This window comes from Rhea americana, unplaced genomic scaffold, assembly GCF_003343005.1.
Source record: "Rhea americana isolate MKP2758 unplaced genomic scaffold, rheAme1 scaffold_66, whole genome shotgun sequence".
NCBI classification, from domain to species: domain Eukaryota; kingdom Metazoa; phylum Chordata; class Aves; order Rheiformes; family Rheidae; genus Rhea; species Rhea americana.
In genome coordinates this window covers 1,218,842-1,245,473 of record NW_028186823.1, presented here as the reverse complement: position 1 = coordinate 1,245,473, position 26,632 = coordinate 1,218,842, and the positions used below count along the sequence as shown (strand labels likewise).

The window sequence follows — 26,632 nt, the reverse complement described above, 5'->3', positions numbered from 1 at the left end:
TGGAAACAAGCRAACAACATGAGATTTGCATCTATGCCTGACATAAGACAAAAGGTCTGATTTGCTAGAAGACTGGAAGCAACTTCCATATGAAATTGCTTGTCACAATGACTTACTAAAAAACTACTTACCCAAATTAGTATTAAAAAAAATACAGAATTTTCTAGAGAAAAARGAAATAGTTCAGTTCTTTGTCTGAGGATCTGCTGGTGATAGTCTTCAGGCTGCTCTGTATGCAGCAATAAGCCTTTGCTATTTCTTTATCCACAACATGATCTTGGCTGCAATCATTCAGCATACATAAGCACAGAAGAAGGATGAGACTTGTTTAATACAATGGCTGTAAAGGCACACTTAAGAGTTTTAGTTGGCCAGAGTATTCTGATGTCCCCAGAAAAACTTCAGCATACCTTGCACATCAGAAGCTGTTTGAACTACACATAGACTATCAGACACCAAAACAAAAAGAAAGCTCTTTATGAGCTTTCTATCCAGCCAAATTGAAGGAAACAGACTGGATGCTGGCCAGAAGGTGCAGAGACTTCCTGAATGATTCTCTTTCTCCATACTCTGTGTGGATAAGACCTTTCACTTAGGCTCCTGGCAAGTGTAGACCATACCCCTTCTTTTTCAGGGGATCCTGCAATTTCAGGTGAAGTGTTTTTGAACTAGAAAGTCAACCATTCTCATTCTCCTTACTTTTTAATATCTACGGAAATACGGAATTAGTATTAAATTCTGCACTGGGCACAAAATACTTTGATCCATAACACAGAACTGTATCTCTGCTACATTTAAGTCCCTCTAGGGAGTCACAGAACAATTCACACTGGCCCTGGGACAGAACCAGGTTTCTCTACAGTGCTATGGTGGCATCCATAGGAAAGCAGGGGATCTCATGGGCACAGCTAGATTTCATCTGAGTATCAGTTGTGAGAGGGTGTGGCATTTTGGCCAAAACACAAACTTTCCGTCACTCTTCCTCACTCCATAAATTTTAAAATGCAAGTGTAACAGAACTTATAATCATACAGAGACATGAGGGAAGCAGCCACGATCCTGGATTCATACCATGTATGCAGCCTCTCTGACTCAGATGAGGATTCATGAGAGGCACCAGGAAAAGAGCTGAAGAACAAAGATTTAACCAGACACAGCCAACAGGCTGGCTGAGCAGCTAGTAAGTAAGGTAAAGAAAAGTAGCATTTGAGTCACTAACTAGTGATTCATATCAGCTAATGGAGGTGCTAGGATAAATCAAGGAATGAAAGAAGCTCCAACAACTAGATAGTTCTTCAGATACGGAACCTCACCACTGAGAACTCAATGAGCCATAAGACAGATTTAATTGGATGCTATGAGGTAGTTTATAATCCAATTAATGCAAAGCCATATGCATAAGAAAAAATTAATAAGAGAACACAGTAACAATCAGCGATTCAATATTCAATCACTAACAAATTTAGAAATAAACTCAGTGTTGCCTTTCTTAGTGCAGACTTTAAGAGGACAGTTAGCAAAGAAAAATGTGGCGCTGGAGGGAGAGAATGACAGCAAGAATTCAGTATAGGTTCTTGGATTCATCATCATCCCCCATCTGTTCTTATTTATGCAAAGCAAAAAAAAAAACCAAAAAAAACTAAGTGTAAAGCAAATAATGATGCTCCATAAAGCAGATGAAAATTACTACAGATTAACAGAATACATAAATCTTGTTTTAAAAGTATCAGAAATACATCTTTAAATCTTGTTAACACAAGTGTACAGTGTAGAAGTTATATTTTAGACCTATTACTTGATTTTGATGACTAAAACATGAATTAGTCTCTTCCATTTTGATGAAAATCTCTGTGCATAGAAAAATTGCTGGTTCTCGAGAGCTGAAGTATTTCACACAAGTCTGGACTGTTAAACTTCAGGAAATCTATTCTAAACATTAAATGTCAGAACTTAGCTGGAAGCCACAGAAGAAAACATTATGACAGCTTAGCATTAAGTTTTTAATTTTAGCCCCTCACAGTGAGACATGTGGAACAGGCAAGAAGGGAAGGGATAAGTTTATGCAAAATATGGTCAACATTCATGCTAAGTAGGAGAACAGAACAGCCCTGTTCTGTTTAGTGGATCAACAAATCACTGCTTCTACTTAAGAGACACAAGCTTTGTTTCATCATTTTCAGAGAACAAGTAACACTTTAAAATACCACAGTTTAGAGACTTGTAAAAACTGTATATGGATGTTATTCAGTTAATCTTTTGTCTTGACAAAASAACTATGTGCAAAGAGAATGACTACAGCCCCTACAGAAGTAGTAGGCTGCAAAATTGCAAGTTTATTATTACACGAACTTCTGAAAAAGTAGCTCAGATGTCACTAATTCCAGGAACATTGATTTATCTTAATACTTAGGTCACTCACATTTGTTGTCTAGTCAACTTATCAAAAACAGTTCTTAAGTTATCTTTCAGTGATACAACACAGAATAATGGTGAAGAACTGGAGTTAATAATTAGGACAAAAAGTATAACAAACTAACATGCCGTGTAATGAATTTAACATACGTCAAGTTAGAGTTAACTGACGAAAATCATCAGAATTACTTTATAAATATATATTCCTTTAAGGAGTAATAAGCATTGAACTTCATGGAGTTTTTGGCCTATTTACTACAAAGCATTCCTCACAGACAAGATGAAAACTCAGAAGCYACAACATATTAGACCCCAGCTACTCAATTTAACAACATAGTAACCAATTCATTTTTAAGTATTACTTTTAAACCTCCAGTCTTATGATGGCAGTCACAGGGAAAAGTAAACAATTTAAAAAATGTGAATTTATTTTTTATTTCATTTTGTATGGTTAATTTTGTAGAAATAATAAGGTTGGAAATAGTCTTATATATATTTTTATCATCCTTAAGGCAAGCATTATTCCTCCGGTGTTAAGTACCGAGAAGTAGTTTGAATTCATATAAAAATAGCAAATTCCTGAAAGTATAACACGGTAACAAAACCACTAAAACAAGGATAATACACCTAGACAAAATTAGCCCCCTATCAGCATTTACAGTCATGTACTGTGGTCTGACATTGATGTTTCTAGCATCATATCACTTTCATTCATTTCAATCTCAAAGGCTTCTTCCAGTGGACGACTAGTATCTGTACTTTTCCTTTGATGTGATGTTTCTAATGTTACTATGCCACTTTCATCCAGAGTTTGCCTTTCTATATCAAATTCTCTGAAATCCCAGGGAGGTGAAATAATGTTCTTTAATGTCTTCATTGTGTGTACATCAAAATCATAACATCTTAATTTGTCTTTGATCTCTGTTCCTAAGGAAACAGACAAACCATTAGTTTATTCCAAGTGAACACTCCAAAATGTGCATCTCAAAACACTATCACCCAGTAAATTTTATGGTTCTATCTTTTCAGACCTACATTAAGCTGTCACTGCTTAATGAACTGAGTTTAATACAGTTGGTCCAGCACAATCCAATAGCCTGTATGTTTCTTAAAAAATAAAATTACTAAGTACAATTCAATGTCTGGAAGATCTTGGTTAAGAAATTAGTGATTGCCGATTCTTTTTCCARTTATTAAACAGGCTTTTTTTGTTGTTTGAAGTTATATATAATATAATGTGCATTAGTGCATATCACACAGTTGAATGGTTCTTCCAGATAGGTTAACTGACTCCATAAGGAGCAACGCATTATTAAGAAGCACCTGCTTCAGTTGTGCAGCTAAGTCTGCTGGTAAAGCAATAGGTCACATAAATGACTTAATGGCTTCAACCTCATTAACATGCCTGAAAAGGCACCGACTGTGTAACATTCATTACAGATAAGTTAGGTCCAATGAAGCAGAAATATGCTGCAAAGAAGTTTTCTGTGAGAAATCTATTTCATAGAATACAAATATTTCAAATTGCGGTAACATAATATATTACAGTAACAAAGCACTTATTTTATCACTTGCAAAACACTATTTTTGGAGGCAGAAAGATTTATCCCAACTGTCTCCATAAAGCACAATTTTGTTATTATGAAAATACCTTGCCAATACCTTTCTACATATTCTAACTGAAATCAAGTCCCCTGATTTTTTTACTTTGTACTGCTTCAGTTCCCCCATCCCGCCCTTTGTTTTCTTAGCTGTCGCAATCCTTTATATAAAAGAAATGATCATCTCCTCCCAAAGAGGAAATGTTTTCTTTTTTTTTTACAGTGGTAAATTATTCACTGCCATGATGCTTCCAAAATCAGCCACCATTTCCAATCACTTTTTCCCCACACTGATCAATTCCAACTCATTTATCTTGTCTCTCTCTCTCTCTCAAAAAAAATGCTTTGTAAGTTGACGAGATAATGACAGACAATATTTTTTCCTGATCACAGAATAAAACTCCTCTCAAGGGATTCAAAGACTTTCAGAAGCAACACAAGTGACAGACTTACCAATGTAAGCTTCAGAATCGCCAATATACATTTCTATGCAATGTCCAAGCATTGTGACTGAAAACGTATCATCCCTCCTAAGACCAAGGGCCTATCAAAAAAGTAATAAAAATATTCAGCAGCACATAAAACATTTATATATGAGTAAATCCAGTATGGTTCTGAGGTGTGTTTTTTTTTTTTTTTTTTTGAAAACACTGTCAGACTATAGACTTCACTGTAAAAGTGAATTTTTGTGCAACCAAAATAATACTATCACTTGAACTGGTTAGGGGCAGGGGGGGAAGACATGCAGGCAGAGACTCATTCACAAGGCATGAAATAAAATATGCTATTAAAATAATGATTATAAAAATCGTACAAAAGTTAATTTTGTATCGCTAAGCTACAGTTTACAATAAAATATACTGAGACCTGCAAACATAGTTACAACTCAGTGTATGTAACACAAGCTTTGAGGTAAACAGAACTGCATATAAATTCTCAAGTCAATCAACCCAAATGCTGGAAGTTCAGCATGCTTCCATATTCACTGTTACATTATGAAAACGTGAAATCACCAAAGCTGTCTTAAAATTATAATATACCATATACCATATAATGTACATACTGAAGATCAATCTCACACAACAAAAAAATCAATTTAGAAGTTACACTTACTGTAGAATTTCTATTATTTCAAGACATAGGTCGGAAGTATTTCAAATCATTTCAGCTCTATGTGAGGTTTAAATATATGAAACTTATGCAACCATTATGAAATTCGATTGATCAATAACGAAGAATGACCCAACTACTAAGTTTTACAAAGTGGCCATGACCCAACTACTAAGTTTTACAAAGTGGCCATTTTTAATCAACACGAAACTTGGAAAACTTCCACAAAATTTGCAAGATAAAGTAAACACTAATTTGGGCTGGATAAACTGTTGTTCTTTTTTCTAAAAGCAGAACAGTACGCAACAGTAAATATAAGATCTGTGGCCAGCACCTTAAATTAAACAAGTTACATACCGTATGAAAATAGTCAATTGCACTTTCAAAATTGCCCATTAGACTATGAATGTAGCCAATGGCAGAATAAGTGGAAGCATTTTGAGGAATTAGTACTAGAGCCTGGCGATGATATTCTAGTGCCTCTTCATATTTCCTGTTAGGATTAAATACAGGATATCTATTAGTAAACTTCAGGGTGAAAGATTCTTTTACTGTACTACATTGATGTTTTCCTTGGCACAGTGACACACAATCCAGTCAAGAACTTCAAGATTATTGCTTCTTACTTTTGACATAAAAGAATGCACAAAAGAGTCATGGATATTGACAATTTTCTTCCTCAACATAATTGAGAAATCACTGTTCCCTTGATGTAGCACAACAGCTGTCTAGAGCTAGGCCCCATTTGGAAAGGATCTTAACAATTTGATACGGTAAATTGCCTTAGATGTTTAATGATCCTCATTTTAACAGTAGCTTGCTTTCTGTAGCTTTCATTTGTCTCCTCAGGAGAGGAAAGGAGAAATGCAAGAACTAAATCACTCGTTGTTTAAAATGAAAAAAGCACCCTGGGCAGAAATTTCACAACTGTTAAGTGCTGCACTGCACTAGGATTTCTCACGTGTATTTTGCTACAGCCTCTATCAGAAGTGAAAACTTTAACATATCCGTAATTTCCTTCAAATACCAGCCATTAATTCTTTGAATTGATAATTTTTCATTAATTATACTGTTTATTGCATTTGCTATTTTACAAACAAAGAATTATGGCATTACTCTGAGAAACTGAATTGTCACATTTAACACTATTATACCAAGTTGTTAAAAATGAAGGCACTATTAATTGTCCATACAGAAAAAAAATTACTGCTAACAGTTTTAACAAATTTATAAATAACAAAATATAAAGCTGTTAGAGGGCATGAAGTAACAATTAAGGCAGAAAATTTCTGCTACTGTTTGCTAACTGCACAAAAAAAAAAAAAAAAAAAAATTTCACACAGTTTGACGTTTATTTTCAGTCACAGTCTTTTACTGCTGAATTAATTACCATTGTATTTTAACATGCTGCTTTCAAATTTCAACCCCTGTAAAAGTTAGGGAGTAGACATCCACTCAGTAACCTGTCATAACAGCAACAATATACATTATCAATACCAGCTATTATAGACATTTACAGCTGTCCAAAATGCACACAACTGCCTAAATTCTCAACTTGATTTTCTTTAGCATTAAGGACAGTTTACAATGTTGTTTGGAAAGCCAATCTAATGCATTTCAACTGGAACAAATAACATTATTACAAGCTGTCCTAAATGTGGTGCAAACAGTTACTAACTTATTGCAAGAAATTAAAAAAAGACAAAAGGAATTATAATTGAAAATAGGACTTGAAAAAAAGCCCTGCGATTATACTAATGAATAGATTCCAGAAGCAGTGGCTTTCGTTTGATCTTGGCAGAAAGCACAACTATTATACATCCTATTTCCTACTGAAAATGAAGACTAATTGGAAATCTAGCACAAAGCAATTACTCCCAAAGCCAGAGCAGAAGTACATCTTATATCTACCATAATCACTTTCTCATTAGCAGCTTTGAAACAGAAATTACAGTACACATCATTTGGCCAATTAAAACCATGTCATCAAAAAAAAAAGAAAGAAAAAAAAAGAAAAAAACCCCAGTGATACAGTACTGATTAAACTAGAGATAATACTGGTTAAAACAGATTAAAATAATTAGCAAGAAAATATTTCTCAATGTTAAAACTTGCACATGTACTTTGCAGTGCATCTTTTTCTTTTCCTAAAATGGAAACATGAATGAGATGTGAAATAATTCTGTCTGCAAAAACAATAAAACAATAAAGTAATGTTTTATTGCTGTTTTAAGGTCACTGAAAATCTTACTCAAGTGAAAGCAGAAGCACTGATCCAAGCAACTAACCATCATAAAACCACTTTTATGCTTAAATCACTGGACATTGGCAAGGATGTTAGGATTTGGATGGTAGTCAGTTAAGAGTTAGATTGTCCTAAGGATCTAAAAGCCTATGACAAAGTTCTATCAGATAAAAATCAATAGTTAAGAAAATGCCTTTGCAGTAAGTACTTTAACTTGCATGTGAAAAATAGGATATAAGGAGTGATTCATGTGTTAATACTGATGAGCTGATTTAGGGGATTTAGTTCTTACAAGGCACTTCAAAATTGCTCTCATGTGGCACTTAATGTAAGTAGGYAGTACCTTAATGTAAGCAAATAAGCCTACAGAGAAGACATTTGCATAATATTCTAGATAAATGTAGCCCTATTGCTCTCTGCTTACTTGAGTTTTCTGCAGACATGTCCCAAGTTGTTCAATAAAGGTTCCCACTTATCAACTGTTACCTGCAAAATAGCACAAAAATTCCAATAACTTCAGCTTCCTAGAAGGTAGGAATTACTTGTTTGATTACTTTTCAAAAGCCGTGCAAATGAATAAAACAATTCATTCATAACCAAGTAAAACATCACATGTATCTTCAATTCCTTTTTAAATACTTACATACTAAATATTTTCTAAATACTAAGAACTTAAGCTTAAAACATTAACTCTCTAAAATTTTGCAGTAACTGAAGTTTTCTAATTCTTCCATTCCCACCAAACCAACTGAATTTCTTTAAAGTGTCAATGATATTAAACATGGATACAAAACCAAATAAAACGTGTTTTCTACTTAACTAAAAGTCATATTTAAAGCCTCTCAGCCTAGGAGTACTGAAGACCCTCAAACTTATTGAATAATCACAACTAGTGAAGGTCTTTTTATGCTGCATCTCTCCTCCATAGTCTAACTTTATCTGTTCTAATAAATTAGCTCATTTATGAGGCATGTAGAATATTCTATGTAACCCGTGAACATTTTTAAATACTTCTTACTGAAATTARAAAAATCATTTGAATCTGATGTATTACAGTTTTGCAGTTTGTGTGAATACACAAAAAGGTTTGTATGCTCAAGTGTTTGGAGGAAATCAGGGTCATAGTGGTTGAATTTTGATTCACAGAAGAACCAAAACCACTAACACATTTGTTGTCAAACTTATCAGTGATTATTTTCAGGAAGTTAGTTTTTGCTACCAAGCAAACCCAGAAGAATCAAACTGACAACACACTTCAAAGCTTCTCTTATCTAAATCCATTCAAATTCACAATTAATTATCCCTGGGCCCATTYCCACATAGTGGCTCTATCTAGTAGATGAACTACAATCCACACCTGCAGGATTATGTTCAAAAGAAAAAGAAAAGGAAAGGGCTAACACTTCAGGTGGCAGGAACAATCTTCTCACACGCCCAGATCCACCACCAAGCCAAAAGCCGTTGGTCTACCAGGACCCAAGACTGAATATCAGACCTGGATTACACTGTCCACTTAATATGAATACTGTTTTTTAAAATTCACGCAGAATGTCTCTCAGTGCTATGGAAAAGCAAAAAGCAATGGCTGATGAGTCTCATCTAAAATATCAACATACCCAACTGCAAGTAGATTGGCAAAGTTTTAAAGTCAGATTTATATTAGATTGTTTGTATCCTGAAGTAAATGCAACATATTTGCCTCATAAAACATTACAGAATTTGCTAGAGTTTTGCAAATCAATGCTCATGGACATTAATAAGAAAAATACCTCATTTCCAATAGCTTTAATTTTTTCTAGTGCATCAAGAAACCATTTTTCTGCAGTTTTCCAGCTAGATATTAGAGAGAGGGAAAAAAAAAATAAATTAGCACATTTTCTTTAGTAGAATGAGAAAAAACTGTATTACAAGGAACAGTTTTTTGACATTATTTGGTCATAAATGAAGTTTCTATAAAAACACTAAATCAAGTTTACTGTATTTTGCACGCTTGGCCATGTGATCCTAAGAGCTGACAAAATAAAGAAAATAGAAGCAGCTCAAGAACATTCACTAAACACTTCTTATATTCATTCTCTTTAAGAATAAACTTGGAATTTCTTAACTTGATAAAATACATTGCTGTACAAAAATTTATAACATGCGTACTGACCAACCCCYTTTCAAGGCATGCAACTACCCAGTGAGAGGCACGCACAAGATAATAATCTATCTCTGCATGTTCCCCAAGCTTTACTCTTTCCTCATTTAATCCTTAACAACCAAGAGTGATTTAAAAAGCAAGGGTTKAGGGTGAACACTATCTAAACCAGAACTAAAAGAAATTTTGCATTCTACAGCTCAAAATAAGTACTTTAGTAGTTATTTCTATTATTTCTATTCATTTTAGAAAAATCCATGTTAAAACTTTAATTTTTCAAGCTTACTCTCCATTTTGAAATGCAACCACTCCAACTTCATGCATGACGAAAGGATCCTCAGGTGCAATACTTAAAGCTTGGCTGAAAAACCTTTCAGCTAACTTGGAGTTGTTGGTCAAACCATATTCCAGCCCAATATAGAGCATTGGCAAATGGCACCTACAAAATAGTGCATGTACTTATTCATATCACAAAGTAAAGAAATACCAAGTATGTTTGCACGCTTTTATGTACATACAAGTAAATAGTTGTTTTTTAAATAGAYTACCAACCTAAGGATCAATTTAAAAGATTTTGTATGTTATTGACAAGAATTTGAACTCTAACATGAAATAGTAATTTAATTTGGAATTATACATATAGGCTTGTGTATAATTTCTCAGTGTCTAAKCTAGTTCTGATTTTTTTCCAGTTTCTTTGCTATATTTTATATATAAATCAAATATGGATGATACAGTAGGATTATATTTATCAATAATTACATTAATCATTAATTACATACTATTATATGCAATATGACACRATTAATCCACTACTTGTTTTACTGCTCTCTCCACAGTATCAAGCAGCTATTCAGGCTATTACTACACAGCAGTTCATGACATGAAGTGGCTAACACATGATTCACAAATTTTTATTTAGGAAATCTATTTTCTCTCTGGAAGTTCTCTGAAACTTATCAGGAAGCAGTAAGTTGCCCAAGCAGACATAATCTTTTGGTCCCTCTCCCATTCACAGATGCCAAATGAAACATAAGATCCTCTAGGAAAAAACAGCACGGAAGGCTATATAAAGCCTTCAATGTAACAATATACACAGTCAATGTAACAAGGATGCCCAACAATTTAATATAGCCCAATTTTTAAAGTAATGATGTACAAGCAACATTCTTTCAGCTAAGCTTTTTCCATAAAATATCTTAGGAGTAAAAACAAAAAACAAGTTCTTGAATGAACACAGCCTTCCACATTTTAGCAGACCATCTGAAGAACTAGATTATTCATAGAACTAAGCTACAGCAAGTTTTTTTTTTTTTTTGATTTTTGTTTTTTGTTTTTTTGTAATTTAACCTGAGATGAATGGGAATAAACTGCTCGTGCCTGGACTAAGGGAATGTAACTAACACTCTCTTCCCATCTCAGGATTGAAGAAGCTCCCATTCCACAAGATACTCCAAAAGAGAAGAGGTGCTTTTGGGATTACATGGTAAATGTAAAAAAAATGAGTAAGGAAATTTCATCCTGCCCTCTCATACTTTCGAGGGAGAATACTGCATCAGAAAACTCCTGTTGTGCTTGAAGTCCTTGAGGGGAGAGAGGGGAAAAAAAAAAGGCTGCTGAAGGCATGCCCCGTTCAGCCTCCAATTCCAGTGCTGCCACCACCATGGAGAGAGCAAGACACTTCAAAAATTTTGACAGAATGTGATCTTAAACATGAATATTCTGAAGAATGCAAGAAAAAACAGTATTTAAGCAGCACACCATAGCAAAATATAAACACAATTCAAGAGAAAGTTCAACAACATTCTTGCACCAAATTTCAAAGCTTGCCACAGCAGAAACCAAGCTCCTAAAAAGGGTTGCCCAAGTGATCTGTAATGACTTTTTCCTTTTACTAGGAAGTAGTGTTGTCTAAGTGTAGAACAATACATAAGCATTAGTAGTGTTTCTATACACAACTATTTAATAAACCTACACTAAGAATTAAAGTCACTAAATGTTGCTAACTAATGCCTACCTCCTTCCCCAWCCCAAGTAATCTTTGGGAACATAGTTTAAGAAAAAGGTAGATTAAACAAAGGCAAATCTTGCATCTAATCCTAWAAGCAACTAAAATGATACTAACAATTTAAACAAAATGTTAATTTCTGCATACCCCTTAATTGTGTCTTACTCAAATAAGCCMGCAGTGACACTGTGCTTCTTAACACTGGTTAACACTTCAAAACTTTGAAGGTTCTAAAATTGTAACAATAATCAAAATGAAGTTAACAAATCATGAAGCTGTACTTTTTCTCTCCTCTCTTGTCCTCTATCAGATAATGGTTGCAAATGTATTCCTACTCTTTAAAAGGATACATGTCAATAAAATAATACATAAATAGTTTATAAWAACTTTTACAAGTTGGAGGTTTTTGACGTACCCTTTCATGAGTTGTGCAGCTGTGAAGTATGCAGCCATTGCTTGGTCATGCTCACTCTCAACTGCAAATGAATGCCCATATGCTATCCATGCAGGTCCATAAGTTCTCTCAAGTGTAGTAGCTTTGCTAAAAGCAAGAGCAGATCAATACARTAAATATTTGAAATTAGATTTTATCTACCTCAACTGTCTGCTTACATACCAATGCTATGCCATACAGTTAAGCATTATTAACACATCTTCTCTAATGATCAATTTAAGTTAAGTTCACTTTAAAATCTCACCACCAAACTATTTAACACTTAATATTTGACATTTTCAAGAACTTTGTGTTATTCCTGCAGCTGTTCATGGAAGTCAGAAATTGTTAGATATTACTGAATATAGACAATATAACAGGTGGATTGAGCAAGCTGGTGGTGACTTCTTACACATTACAAAGTTCTAGCTATAAATTTAAAAATAATTCAAGAAAATGCAAGCATCATAAGCAGGATATGAAAATACCTAATTATAAACTTGCAATGAACTATGTGTAGAAATTTTGCCATATGACTGTACCAGTTTTAGTGAAGGCACAGTGTTTGTCACAGTGAAACTCGTTACTTCTTGTCACAGATAACGGAAAACATTTTGATCTCTGTCTCCTGGCATAGAACTTTAGATTTCAACAGTTTCATCTTCCCATTCTACATCCTAGACAGCTTCAATTACTTCAAAAACTTTCCTCATAGAGAAGCATTCCTCCAGAATGCTTGTTTACTGCCTTCTTCTGAATTCAGTTCAAATGCCTCGCATCTTTTGTGAGCTCTCTACTCACTTCAACTTGTCAACAGTTAGATCTTACACAAGACGGGTGACAAGTTTATCCCAAACAATATTTTCCCAATTGGTGCTGAGCTGCCAAAAGCCCTTTTACAAGATCTGCAGGAACAGGTTAGCACTTARAAATAGCCTGAAATAGTTTGCTTCCTTCTGGAGCAACCAGGATGATGCTTTCCTTACACACTCTAATGTCCAGCTGTCCCCTCTAATCTGYTTAGCAAGTTAGATGTTCTGACATCTTATCTTTTCATGTCGTATTTCACATAATCTCTTCCTAGGATTTGCATCATATTTTAGGAAGCATCTGARACTCTAGCACATGGTTTTGCAAGCCCAGAACACTGATATAGCAGACTGGCATTTTTATCCACAATATCTTCAGATCCTTTTCTAACAAACTGCTGCCTAGCTCACAGCTACCCCTAGCCTTGCAACTGTGTACTTTATCATTCTTCAAGTAATTTAGGCATCTTTTTTATCGTTCTATTTTTACCAGAGCTGTTTTCCTCTTTGGCAAGATTACTCTAAATTCTAGATGAGTTTTCCAACATGCTTATAGACCCTCCCAGGTAGCTTGCAGATTTACTAAAGATATTTTATTTCACCACCCAAACCATCTAAGAGACCTGAATCACTCAGGATGACTCCTCAAAGAATGTTACTGCACCAGAAATTTAAACAGTCTAAATTATTAATTCATCTTTGCAGGTACTGTCAATCTACAGTGGGTTCCAAAGGGAAAATGCAAGCCTTAAAAGGTTGATTTAAAGCTTCKCACTTTAGGTTTATAGTACAAAAACAAATGCCCTACTTGCGAACAAACAGCTTGGGCAAAGAAAGATTTAAGCAAAGCAGCCAAATGGCAGGATTTTCTATCTAACTCCTTCCTTCGAGGTACGAAACCTGAACCTGGTGGAATACATATGTGTTCTTAAGCTAAACTCTGAAGCTTGATTACCTAACTGTAATTAGCTTGGCACCACAAGTGAATGCAGTCACTATAGTCACCCATAACAGGAAGATGACTGCATGAAGAGGTTCCAGATTAAGTTCATAAATTATTTTTAAAGCATGGAGAAGGCTGAGATCTAATTGCCATACCAAAGGAAGGTGTAAATTAAAGGAATATTTTACAAGTAACTAGTGGATCTAAGTTTCTGTATAGTATATGAGCCTCATAAAAAAAGAACGTGAACATTAAGTATTTATTTAGCAAGTGCAACAGGTTCACTAACTGAAACTGGACAACAGTTTTACCTGAGGTACCTTCTGGCATGTTCATTTTTGTGGCCAACCATGAGATAGTAGCATCCTACTGCAAACCATGACACCTATGCATTAAGTTCAAAACAGAATCGTATTAGCCATATTACTCTAATTTTAGTAAAACAAAAACACAAGTGATAGGCAACACACAAATAGGTGACAGAGAAGTTATGAACTTTTTCACCAAAATGACTTTCAGCTTTTAATATCATTTTATTGGCATCTTACAGATAAGCTAAACCTGCTGGTATGTACCAGAAATATGTATGCCATTAAGTATATTTGTTCAATCTCAAAAACAGAAGGCTAAACCCAAATCTTATTGCTGTTTCCAACTACCCACTTGTAAGAAATACAGAAGACAGAGCTGAACACTTCTCTGAGGAGCCCAGTAATAGGACAAGAGGCAATCAGCAGAATTCGCAACATGGGAAATTCAGACAGAATGAAAACAAAACATTCTTCACCATTAAGATGATCAAACTTTGGGACAGATTGCCCAGAGAGGGAATCACTGGTATCTTTTAAGTTTTTATTGACAGTGAATTCCTTATGTTGAATACATTTTACAGGCACTTTATTATTTTAAAAGAACCTTAATATAAAACAGTTACAATGCAGGGAAAATAAAAGACAAACTATTTTCGTTAGCTCCACCCAGAAACAGATTTTGAATTCTGGTTGCTCAAACAGACTATTACATTACAACTTCTATTTGCAGTCACCTAGAGAAAACTACCTACTAATGAAGACTTGGAAAAACTTACAGGATTATTTGGATACAAGTCCACCAGTTTATGAGAAAGATAGAAAAGCTCTGGATAGGGGARGAAACAAAAGAAAATTAAAACATGCTAACACCTTAAGATGTTTCAAGTCCTTTAACTTTCTATGTGAAATATGCAGAACATCTAGGGGTACTAACGCACAAACTAACAAAGACATTTTTTGTTTAGCTATAGTGTTTCTAACTGCCTGGAAATAGATTCAATTTTCTAGTTAACTAAAGAAATTAAATATTGAGAGCACACAAACAAGCAACTACAAACCCCACTAATAATTATGTACAACGTAGGAGGTCACTAGCAGCTATTAAAGTAAATGTCTGTAGTATTACACTTGAATGCATCTTGCAAAGGTTTTGAAAAGACCAAAGTTCAGTTTCTTACATCTAAAAAGTATAACACATGGCTAGACTAATTTCAAAAGTCCTGTGCTTCATTATGCTGAAAATTGGACAAAATAATTATTCTATTATTTAGAATACTTTTAAATAATTAGAATAACAAGTTTTTTGTTTTTGTTTAGAAAGTCTACACTAGATTCTAATAAGAAGTGGAAGTGATCAGATACAGGTTCATTATTCTCATGCCTACGCAATTTCAAAAGAAACACTATAACAGTACATAGGACTTCTATTTCCCTGGAGTATGTTGTTCTTAAGCTGATGAATTTTGTACCGGAGTCCTCTGTATCAACTCTTGGTTTCAGGAAAATCAGATATGCAAATCTGTTTACAAAATATCAATTTACAAAATGGTTCTCAAGGCAGACTTACAAGAAAGTACTAATACACTTACTGATCTATTTATTTAGAGAAAATACACCATCCTTTGACAGAATGCAAATCTTATTAGCTCCTTGATTCTATTTTCCAACTGGTTTTAAAGACATCTATGCTATTCACTTGATATGGATGTTTATATACAGTTTGAAATGAGAAAAAGCTATTCTAGATCAAAGTCAACTAATACTGTAATTGCAGCAAAGATACTGCATGATTATAAACAGATCTGAACTAGAAAAAGATCTTCACAATAGCAAATGCAAGAAGAAAGAGCCCAGAAAATCATCTGTTATGGAAAAAGTATGTCCACCTAGGCATACATACTGCTGAAGACTTCCTTATAATTTAAATGCAATATATTTTCTTCTGTTGCTAAGGGGAAAAAGTACATCTAGGTTCTTCAGGAAGATCACCTTAAAACAGAGCTCGAACAATAGAAATGAAACAATGTAGCTCACTACTTTTCTGACTATATAGCCCCTTATTTAAAAGACAGTGGCTTTCATGTTCATAATAGTAAAGATCATTTGTACAATTATTTTTTGATGGTTCTGAAGCTCCATTTCAAAGACTCTCTTCTTTCCCATTGTCCTCATGAAAGAGCCAGTAGAGGAAAAAATATATGTAGATTTTTAATCAAAGTTTTGAGTGATTGTCTATTTTTTAAACTGAAATAAGAATTAAAAACACCAAGCAACCCCCATATATACATATTTTTTTAAAAAAAGTTGTGATTCTTACCAACTGTTATGTTTCTTACCATTTGCTTTATTTAGCTCCACAAGCGTCCCTATATGCACAGGTAAACAGTTTGCATGGAAAGGATCTTTTTCCATCACTCTAAAAATAAGAATAATAATATGGAATACACATTTCAAAACATTCAATGCGTTAAGAACAAGCTGCTTTTATACTATGCAATGTTCAGGTTAATTACCACTTTAAGACATCCATTTGTGACTAAGAGAGAACTACTCACAGCATAAAAGCTAATTTTAAGAACAGAAAAAAGATATTTAATAATAATTTAATATAAATATTAAATTAGCTTAGCAGATAAGGATAAGAAAATTCTGGCAGGCTGAATATACAACTAGAAAAACTGCATATGAACGAGCAGACAAGAAGCAACATTTCTGTTCATCTTACTCATAAGCTCCTTAGGTTTAACAGAAACTAAGGGAACAAGATCTATACCACAAACAAACTACGCCACAGAAAATATACTTAGCTGAATTTTATATCTTTATTTCCTGTGGCTGCCTGAAAGTTTCACATGCAACAAGCTGCATACAGGACATGGCTTATAGGCAATCGCCCATTCTATAAGGACTGGCATTTGATAAACTAGGAGGGGGAGAAATGATCTCTCCAAATCTGTTGGCAGAACCTCTTAAAATCAGAAGTACAATGTTACAACTTCATTCTCTGAGAAGAGATACACTTGGAGACAACTAAAGCTTTGAACTATTTGAAAATATAAACTAAGTATTTGGAATATCAAAAGAAAATGAAGTATACAAAACGGTTTTCTTGAAGAAAATCTAAAAATTTAGTAAGTTATCTATTTCAAAGGTTATGAGGATTTCTAAAACTCCTATTTCCAAACTCTGGAATCTGTGGCATTCTCCTTCTCAGGAGATATATACACCTTCTGTAGCAGGAAATGGCAGAAGTGTAGCAATTACAAAACTTCAGATAAAAGATGTGATAATATAATTTTATTGACTTCAGTAGAGTCACTCACTCCAATGGGATCATGATTTTACTCAGATATTTACATTTTCACCAGCAGCGAGTATTCTCTACAGCATTCCCAAACTCTTGCCTGCATTGGGCTCCAAGAAATACTCTACACGGTGATGACTTCCTTGAGCTAAGGAAAAGTTGCATTACAAACAATAAAACTGAAATATTACTTTACACTATAGTATTTTGAGACTATGCAGTACAAACACAAGAAAACATAGTTTTCCTAAAAAAAAAAAAAAAAAAAAAGTATATCAAGGCAGTACAGAACAGCTCCATGGCCATAGGAATCATACTTAGCAAGTCAGGGCAATCATACTTCTCAAACAGCCAACAGATCCAAATCTGTTCATTCTGCAGGCCAAATCAGAAGTAGGTAGAGAACATGTGACACTGAAGGTAGCAGAGGAAGGAAGAAGATGGACAGATGTGCAACACTGTTAATTACAAAGAGCTTTGCTTTGGCTATCAAGTTATTATGCTTGTCGATGCACTGAGCAATTAAATTCTTAAGTCCAGGCATAATTTTTATTCTACATAGCACAAGAATAAACMAACCAACCAACCAACCTCAAAGCTGCTTTCCATACTTACACCGAAGTAAGCTTGTAACACATTTTGAAGTCACAGTTATAATAATGCCTTTCAGCTAAGGATACTACTACATCCAGGTTTTCCTGGAGACCATCTACAGATTCAGGAATCACTGTTTCACTGGGTTTATTATACTGAAAGACAAAAAACCCCAAAAACAACACTGATAACAACTGAATCCAACTTAAAATGAGAAGATACAAATGTTAGTATTTATTTTCAGTTCTAAAAGACTGTAACTGCATTAATCACATTAAAATTCTTAGTTTTAAACTGGAAGCCCATAAATCCCATACCTCCTACAAACATTCTTTATAATATACTTTAAAAACTCATTTTACAGTGTGGAAAACACTTGACTGTCAGTAATAGAAGTGCAGACTCTAGAAATGAAGTGACAGTTGGCTTTCAATGCCATCACATTATCTTCAGAAAAAGCATTTTGGAATAATTTTGTTACAGTCCATTATTGTCAGGTAACTGACATTTTACCTGCATTAATAATAATGTTCTCTATTCTCTTTTTCCATCTATAAATTTCTCATGAAATAAAGATTAAAAAAAAATCAATTTCAAGTTGCCACCCAACTTTTGGTAGCAACCATCCAAAACTATAAAACCCCAGAAAATGAATTTACATGAAGCTATTATTTTACCACCTGCAAAGTGTCACAACTACATCACAAATTTTAAAATAACCAAAACTGTAATGATCTTCTGATTTTTCAAAGCTCAGAATAAACAGAATCATAGAAAATTTACATCTAAAGTCAATGATTTCATGCAGCTCTTCAGCTATTTAGTCAGTTTGTTTTTACCTTTTTCAACTTATTCTCAAACAAGAAGTGCAGCAATTCTTGTTCTTCTTCTGTACATTGTTTACTAAGAGGTAGAGATTCAAGAAGTTCTTTTTCTGTATGAATAAAAAAATTTGAAATGGTCATATTAGAGAAGAAATGGTAAGATCAAACCTTTATAGAACTTAGATATGCAAAAAATTTTGTAAAGCTCATCCTAAAACTACAAGGAAGATAACAGCATAAATACACTAAAAACAAATACTACTACTAATTACAGAAACTAGATTTTGATCTTACAATGCTAAGAATTAAAGGAATTCAATCATTAGCTTCTGCAATTAGTTTAAATGTAGATTTGAGCAGATCATAATTTTCACTCATTTCATAAATTTACTTTTACCCTTTTAATACAACCATCTAGTACTTCACTGATACCTGAGTGCAAATTATTATTTCATAATACGAAGTCTGTTACTTGTCGTATTGCTTTATTTTTTACCCAGAAGAAGSAAGAAAAGGAGAAAGCAGCTAAATGTTACTTGTATTAGAGAAGCAAACACTGCTTGTCAGACCTTCTTGTGCCGTCAGCATATGGTGCGATGTTAAAAGATCAAATGCTTCAAAGCAGTAAACATCAAGCTTCAAGGCCTCTTTGTAGCTGTATGTTGCTAGGGTTCTATTATCCAAAGCATCATAGATCTTCCCTCGCAAAAGGCATATAGAGCTCTTGATCTGGTGGAAAAGCAGGGCTGGAGGTCAAAGACTGAATCAATGTTTGCAATTTGGTTTTGAGCACAAATCAAATGGGCTCCCTGAAAAGTAAAAAGCATTTCATGTATGATGAAACCTGATTTTCTAGTGCTTTCATAAAATAAAATAATGTTTCTAATAATTTCAAAGTCAGGTGAATACTGTCTAAGGCTATTTACTGCCATTTTTGCTAGAAATAAATACAGGGAAGAACAGAATTCGTCTTTCCTACTTCAGGCATCCAGCATTTTGATATAGAGTTCTAAGCTATTTAGACTAGGTTCCCTTCATAGGCAGAGGGAAATGGAAACTTCCAAAGGACAATGCACTGCTCCGTTGACTGTTAAAGACAGCATGATATTGGAAGCTAATTTTGAAAAATCTTAAGTGAAATCAGATGAGCTTCATCCTAACAGTTAGCATTTCAAGTAAGCTGTTAAATAGGAAGAAGACTACTAAATATAAATACCATTAAAAATCCATGAATAATAAAACTGTGTTTTTATCCTTCAGATTTTAATTAAAACATTTCATGTAAGACAAGAAAGACCTCAACAGAGATGAAAAGGATCAAATCAATGGACTCAGCTAATTTGAGCAGAACAACATATTTTACCAGGCTAACTCTCACTCAGGAGTGCACATACTAGGAACAGCATAGCTTAATTAACAACTAATATACCCTACAGGCTGGCAACCCTAACACTGTTACCAGTCACACTTACTCTGGAAGTGATATCCACACAGTGTTAGTAATTTATTTGCTTTTGAAAAAGCCATACTTAAAGACAGCATTTTGATTAACAATTTCTCATAGCAGTGCTAACTTCAGCAATTCCCTGCTTTGGCAGACCAAACTCATCCTCCTTGCATTAGTAAACTACGTTATCATAAGCATTTCTGAAGATTAGAACTGATGAAGCTGAATTTTTTGGCTGGGTTATTTTTCAGTCAGAATAATCTCCCAATTAGCTCAATGACCAGCCACACAAACGCTTGGACCAGCACACTATAGAATAAGGAGAAGACAGTGAAGGAGCAAGAATGAACAGACAAAAGCTGAGTACTACCTTACTTGCTAGCAGTGCCACCTTACATATAGCTATTAAGGTGCACTGCCATGACCCAGTCTAATCAACKTCTGCCTTAAGCCCATTAATATCAGCATTAGAAATTAAGTTCACCTTGATGATATAGCTGATTTTGTTATCCTACTTTTACATAGAATATTCTGTTTGTCAGTCACCTTCACTGCAATTACAGCTAGTGAACTTCATTTCACAACTTGGCAAGCAAAGACTCCTCATAGAATCAGTTCATATGACTCAGCCTAGACATGGCAATGATCACTCTCAACCATGTGCTCATACAGAGAATTTTTCCACTGAGCTTAAGAAATATCACCTTAATCCCACAATTTTCAAGTGTGATCAAGCAATGTCCCACTGAAAACAACACCTGAGTGATTAAGGAAACTTTTAATTAAAATGTCTGATGGGGAGGAAAGGTTACTTTATACCTAGGGACCTCCAGCCCAATTGAAAGAAATGGGAGTTCACATTATCAAGACTCAATGACAGCAAAGAGTTAGCATTCTAAAAAACAATACTAGATCAAAAACTTGGTGCAAAGCCTCTATAAGTAACTTATGAGAAGTTGTTGCAAAGTGCTCTTCATATTTCCAAATCAAGTTATTTTGTTCAGGCAGGCTAACATCTAACTTCTGACTGCATTTTTGAAAATTATGTTATCCAAAGAAGAAAGTTTAAACATGTACAGAGTTTCAAACACAAATAACTGCAAAAATCACAAATATTTTATCAGTTATAAAAGTATCTGTTTAGAAATCATCACTTACAGAGGATTGTGACATCTCCCAGTCTGTGGCAGAGTCTTTCAATCCACTTTCATCTTTCAAGTACTTTTCGAAAAGCCTTTTATTGATTGGTTCTTCCATATCAAGAATATCCAGGGCCTGTTGATGTTCTTTTGCAGCATACTAGCCACAAACACGTGCATGTAAAAAACAAGGTTGGGGGTTGAAACATCTGTACATAAAGCACCAATAAATATAGTGTCATAAATCAAAGGCAAGGATTATAGCAACTAGTGCCTAACAGCAATATTTTCATTCATGCAAATTCTTACTTGGGTATGGATCTATTTACCATAGCAATCAGCTATTTCATTAGTTATCTGCAATACATAACTAAAACTTACTAAATTAACACCAACACAAAAACCCATTATTCAGCATTATGCAAATATGGAAATATATATCTCTAAAGTAAATAATACAGGTTTTAATAAAATTCTTAGAATTGTTCTATAATAAACACATTGTTCTATTTTACAATGATTCTATTTTAAACTTGACTCAATCTACCAGTTGATTCCATTTTCTTTGAAAGCACTAAATTTTACTATTTATGTATCACATTTTATACAAAAGGATAAAGCTACTATCTTTACATATAAAGCATATGACCCCTGCATGAACCACAACAAGCCAATTAAAATGTAAATATGCAGATAGAAGAAGGAAAAAAAAAATCATTCATATTCTTGACCCACAAAATATTACAGAGGAATACTTTGCTTCCTGGCAAAAAGTCAACTGAACTTCTTCAGAATAGTACCATGGTGAATACTCCAGCAACCATACTGAAGGCTAAAGGATGAAGTCAACCATCACAAAATTTAAACCTGTTATTCCAGCAAACATAGAGCCTCAGACATCTACATTGCCTCTCAGGTTCTCAAATGCACATCTTTTACTTAGTTTAGTTTGTTTCCAGCAGAGACTAAAACATATACTCACATGACATCTAGCTGCAAGGTATCGACAAGCTTCGTACAACTAAAAGAGAAGTTTCATATATATGACGTTAGTTATTAAGAGATAGTATGTTGTTCACTCGCACGACTATATTCCCATCTGTTCTTTCCTTTGTCAGTTGTAGGTTTTTCTTCATCTCTTACATGCGGTAAAAGCTTTCCTTACCAAACAACTAAGGATCACATAATTCAGCCTCTAGAACTCTTCACTGTTAAACTCTCTATTCAGAGGACACTGTCTTCACTCTTGCCTTCACCTCTCATTAGCAGAGTTGAAGGACAATTAAAACAACTACACCTTGTGGCATGCCCCCACCTCTCATATCTGTTCGTCTGCTGCAGTTCCATACTTGATCCCTTCTCTTCTCTGCAACTCCACCTAGGACCAATAGTTTCATTCGGGCTGAGTAAACACGTAGTTATATTTGGTTTCATTAAACTGTATTATACAGGTTTTATAATCAATCTTCCCTAAGACCTTAGTCTCTGACATTGAACAAGTCACTCTGGTTAGCAATAGAGTTTAATGACAGCAGGAAGTCTTTGTCCAAAATGACTTACCTTATCCAATTTCCGCGATCGAAGGGCATGTGCTGCCCTATGATATTGAGCTGTTAGGTAAAGACACTGGGCCAACCAATAGATATCTTGAGGTTCCTCTTAAAAACAAACAAACAAAAGATCAAGAACAAATTATAAGCCATTAATTTATACTATATCTTTAAACACTTTCATGCAGAATATTTACTTTTGTTTCACTAGAACGTAAGTACAGATCTCCCCTGTTCTAGTCTCCTAATAAGTTACAAAGTTAAAAATTATCTGTCAGAGATTAAAAAGAAAAAAGTCAGATTTCAACTACAAATTTATCAGATAACACACTGAAAAATAAATACAGAGAATCTCATACTAACAGGTGTGTCATGAGACAGAGGGAGACAGGAATGACATAGATGAAAATGGTATACAACAATGGCAGTTATCTTGCCCTTGCACATACTTACAGCTGGGAGGAAAAAAAAAAAAAAACACACCCACAACAACCCATAACTGTATCTCTAGAAAAAAGAAATCCACGGACACCTAGCAATAGAAAACACCATACTTCTGCATCTTGAAGTTACAAGCGTCACAGAGCAGAGCTTAGTACTGTCTTGCATTATTAGTAACGACAGTTTTTGTGGGATCAAGTTGTTGAAATCAATTTAAGATACGGATGGACCACAGCTGTTAGCAGAAACAGGCTAACAACATCAAGTCACACTGCAAACTTGGGTTATATCCATCACACAGAGCAACAGCAAATCCAGTAGGGAACTACCCTTGTCTCCTGCAACTTTTTCATCCCCCGCCTCTCAAGGTATGCACTTTGTGTTAAAATTACTGTACGGTCCAGCTTAGAAAGTTCAAAATGGAAGGAAGGTTGGCCCTGTGCTGACTGGACAGGTGCCATTCCAGAGATCACAGAAAAGTATTTATAAAAGAAACAGAGTTTCAACAATAGTCAAGTAGCCTTAAAAAAACAAAACAACAACAACAGAAAAGTGTTTTGGCTCCATTAACAAAGTACAATGTAAAAGCAATTACTTACCATGAGACAGTGAAGCTACTTTGTCTGCCCAAAATAGGGCACTTTGATACTGTTGCTGTAAAAGAATGCTATAAAGAATTAGTATTTATTTGGAGTTAGTTTTCCCAGCTTATTTCAAAATATAGCTCACCCTACTCTCACTTAATGTTTTATTATGTCTTCTCTGATGAATGGCAACTCACATCTGAGTTCTTCGGAAGTCAAAAAAAAAAAAAAGGTTTTAAAAGGCCCGGTTCTGTAACCTCTACAAGGCCAGCAAAAGTCACGTAATTTGAGGTGAGGTTGTTTATTTTCAATAACAAGCAGACAGTGTTGACCATACATAAGTATGACAGAATGTCATTAATTCATCCTACTTTGCAGTGGTAGCAAATCAACTTTCCCCTGCAGTTAACATAAACACTGCATTTTAGAAGAAAGAGTACTACATAAAAAAAAGGACATAAGTTACTTCAGGAAAGTTTAACAGCACTATCTATGATTAAGAAGTTTTCACTCTCCAGTCAAGATGCTCTAATTTCACATAATCCACAGTCCCCATAGAATGGGGAAGGAATTCCTCCTTACTCTTGACACACATCTGTCAGTTCCACCGCTTAGGAGGATGGGGTGAAGCAGAGATGACTGAGGACAACTGGAGAATGGATGGAAACAGGGTCTGCAGATATGCCCCATTAATTTGGGCAGGTAAGTGTACTGTCAGATTTGGGAGCCAGGGAAAACCTCATAAAGTTGGCTGGGATGATTCTCTGAGAAGATCAGCAGGGGCTACTGCTTTTTCTTTTTGTCCTTCTCTGTGGTACCGCACACAGTAAGCGCCCCAGAGTTCTGCTGAGCATTTTATTTAACAGATCGCTTATTGTTGCAAGGGCTTGCAACACTAGAAAAGTCCTGATCAATCTTGCTCCTTTCCACAACTTTATACTTCAGGAGTTTGCCTATAACCTAAAACAAAAACTCTGTCATGACTTTGGAGAAGAGATTTGGTAGACTTTTCAGAAACAGATATTGATGGTATGTTTTCTAGTCATCACAAGGCACTCTGCTTCATGAAATAAGTGGTCCCTTTTATCTTGTGTACCCTGTGTTCCACATTCCCCTTGCGGGGGGGGCGGGGGGGGGAGGTAGGAATTATGAATGCTCAGCAACCCTGCCAAAATGATAGCTGGGTTTCAAATTGTATTCCCCTCTCCAGGTCCCCCCCCCCCAAAAAAAAAATCCAACCCCCCAGATAAATAAATGGCAGTCTATCAGAAATGATTTAAATAACTCTCTCAGTACTATGAAAAAAGGATGTAATTCAGGTCTACAGACAATTACGTATCTTTTGTCGGCAGTTCTACACTACTATAAATTGACTATATTGCTCAAAGAGGGATCCCACCTCCCTCCTGCTGCTCCTTCCTCAGAACTGCACAACCGTCTATATAGCTACGTGGCAAAGTAGCCTGGTGAAAAAGGTTAACCAAAATGAGCTCAGCAAAACAGAACAATAAAACTAACCAAAACAATTTAGCTCCCCAGTCAAATTCCCAGGCAGATGTGCTGGCCATGCATACAAGTATTTTTGCTAACAGAGGAGAAAAGTTTCTTTCAGTGGTGAAGCCAGCATAAGGTCTTTGAACTAGAACAAAGCAATGTGGTTTCACATTATGTTTAATCCAATTGATTAAGAACAATTAACTGATTTTTTTGGTGGTGAATTTACTGCAGCAGCATAACTGCAGGACTCACCAACAACAACAAAAAAAATGCCTGCCTTTCTCCTAGTAGGCTTCAGTGTATTAGGCTAGTATGATGGGCATTGATAATCCTTAGGCAAGTGTAGTCCAACTCGCACAGCCCACAAGGGAGGGAGGGAGGGATCCTGCGGACAGTGCCCTTCTTCGCCACACAACCCGTGCTCCAAACGAGGAGGAAAACCCGCAGCAATGCCCCAGTCCTCTCGCTAAAAGGCCACATGCCTCCTCCCCGCCAACGTTCCGTCCTTCCCGAGAGCAAACAGGCCATTATTTAAAATTTAAACCCCACAGGGGCTTTACAGGAACTACAGAGCCTGGCGTCCGCCCTCACCCGGGGGGCAGCGGGGCTCTGCCCCAGGGACCGGCAGCGGGACAGCGGCCCCTCTGCCGCACAGCCCCGGCGGAGCCCTCCCGCTTCTTCCCGGCGGCCGTTTCCCTCCCGGGGCAGCGAGACAGGCGGCGGCGGCCTAGGCCGGGGGGGGGGGGTGAAGATGGCGGGTGGCGCGCACACCAACGGCCGCTCGCCCTCCCCCTCCGCCGCCCCTCACCTGGTCGATGTACTGCCGCACCCGCTTCCTCAGCCGCTCCAGATTCATCCTCCTGCGCGGGGAGAGCAAGGGAGGCTGGAAGCTACGGGAAGGCAGAGGGAGAGAAGCGCCGCCGGCTCCCGGGAGCGGCCCAGCCCGCCGCGCCGCCGCTAACGCGCCCCGCCGGCCGGTGCCGCGCTCAAAGCCGCCCCCCGCCTCCGCCTCTTCCCGCTTCCCTTCCGCCGCCCTCTCCCGCCCGGCCGGAAACAGCGCCCCGCGCGCCTCGTTCCGGGAGCGTCCCGCGAGGCCTCGGCCCGGCTCCCCCGCGCTCGGCGAGCGGGGCCAGGTCGCCGGGCCGCGGGGCGGGGAGGCGAGGGGAGGCCGCTCTCGGCGCCTCGGGAGGCGCGGAGCGGGGCTCTGCAGCGGCCCGCTGCGGCAGCGCCGTGCAGGCAG

General features: G+C 36.1%; 1 protein-coding gene across 1 annotated transcript; it reads right to left on the bottom strand.

Annotated features, from left to right (window-relative positions):
• On the bottom strand, window positions 1-26,403 carry CDC16 (cell division cycle 16). Its single transcript, XM_085320874.1, has 18 exons — window positions 26,201-26,403; window positions 23,911-23,965; window positions 22,881-22,978; window positions 22,303-22,341; window positions 21,340-21,480; window positions 19,304-19,463; window positions 18,750-18,844; window positions 17,932-18,065; window positions 16,349-16,428; window positions 14,789-14,838; window positions 14,013-14,086; window positions 11,932-12,057; window positions 9,795-9,947; window positions 9,138-9,201; window positions 7,793-7,854; window positions 5,481-5,616; window positions 4,467-4,557; window positions 1-3,339 (listed from the first exon to the last, which is right to left on the bottom strand). Exons 1-18 carry the CDS (start codon window positions 26,246-26,248, stop codon window positions 3,074-3,076), a joined length of 1,872 nt encoding a protein of 623 aa, XP_085177000.1. The 5' UTR covers window positions 26,249-26,403; the 3' UTR covers window positions 1-3,073.
• Between the last annotated feature and the right edge of the window lie 229 nt (window positions 26,404-26,632).

Bases quoted from the DNA above. Each gene is read 5' to 3' on its own strand.
- CDC16 (XM_085320874.1), bottom strand. From the start codon at position 26,248: ATGAATCTGGAGCGGCTGAGGAAGCGGGTGCGGCAGTACATCGACCAG. The intron at 22,342-22,880 runs GTAAGTCATTTT...CTTCTCTTTTAG, and splicing joins GATCGCGGAAATTGGATAAG to TTGTACGAAGCTTGTCGATA. The intron at 18,066-18,749 runs GTAAAAACAAAC...TTTGTCTTTCAG, and splicing joins TTGAGAATAAGTTGAAAAAG to TATAATAAACCCAGTGAAAC.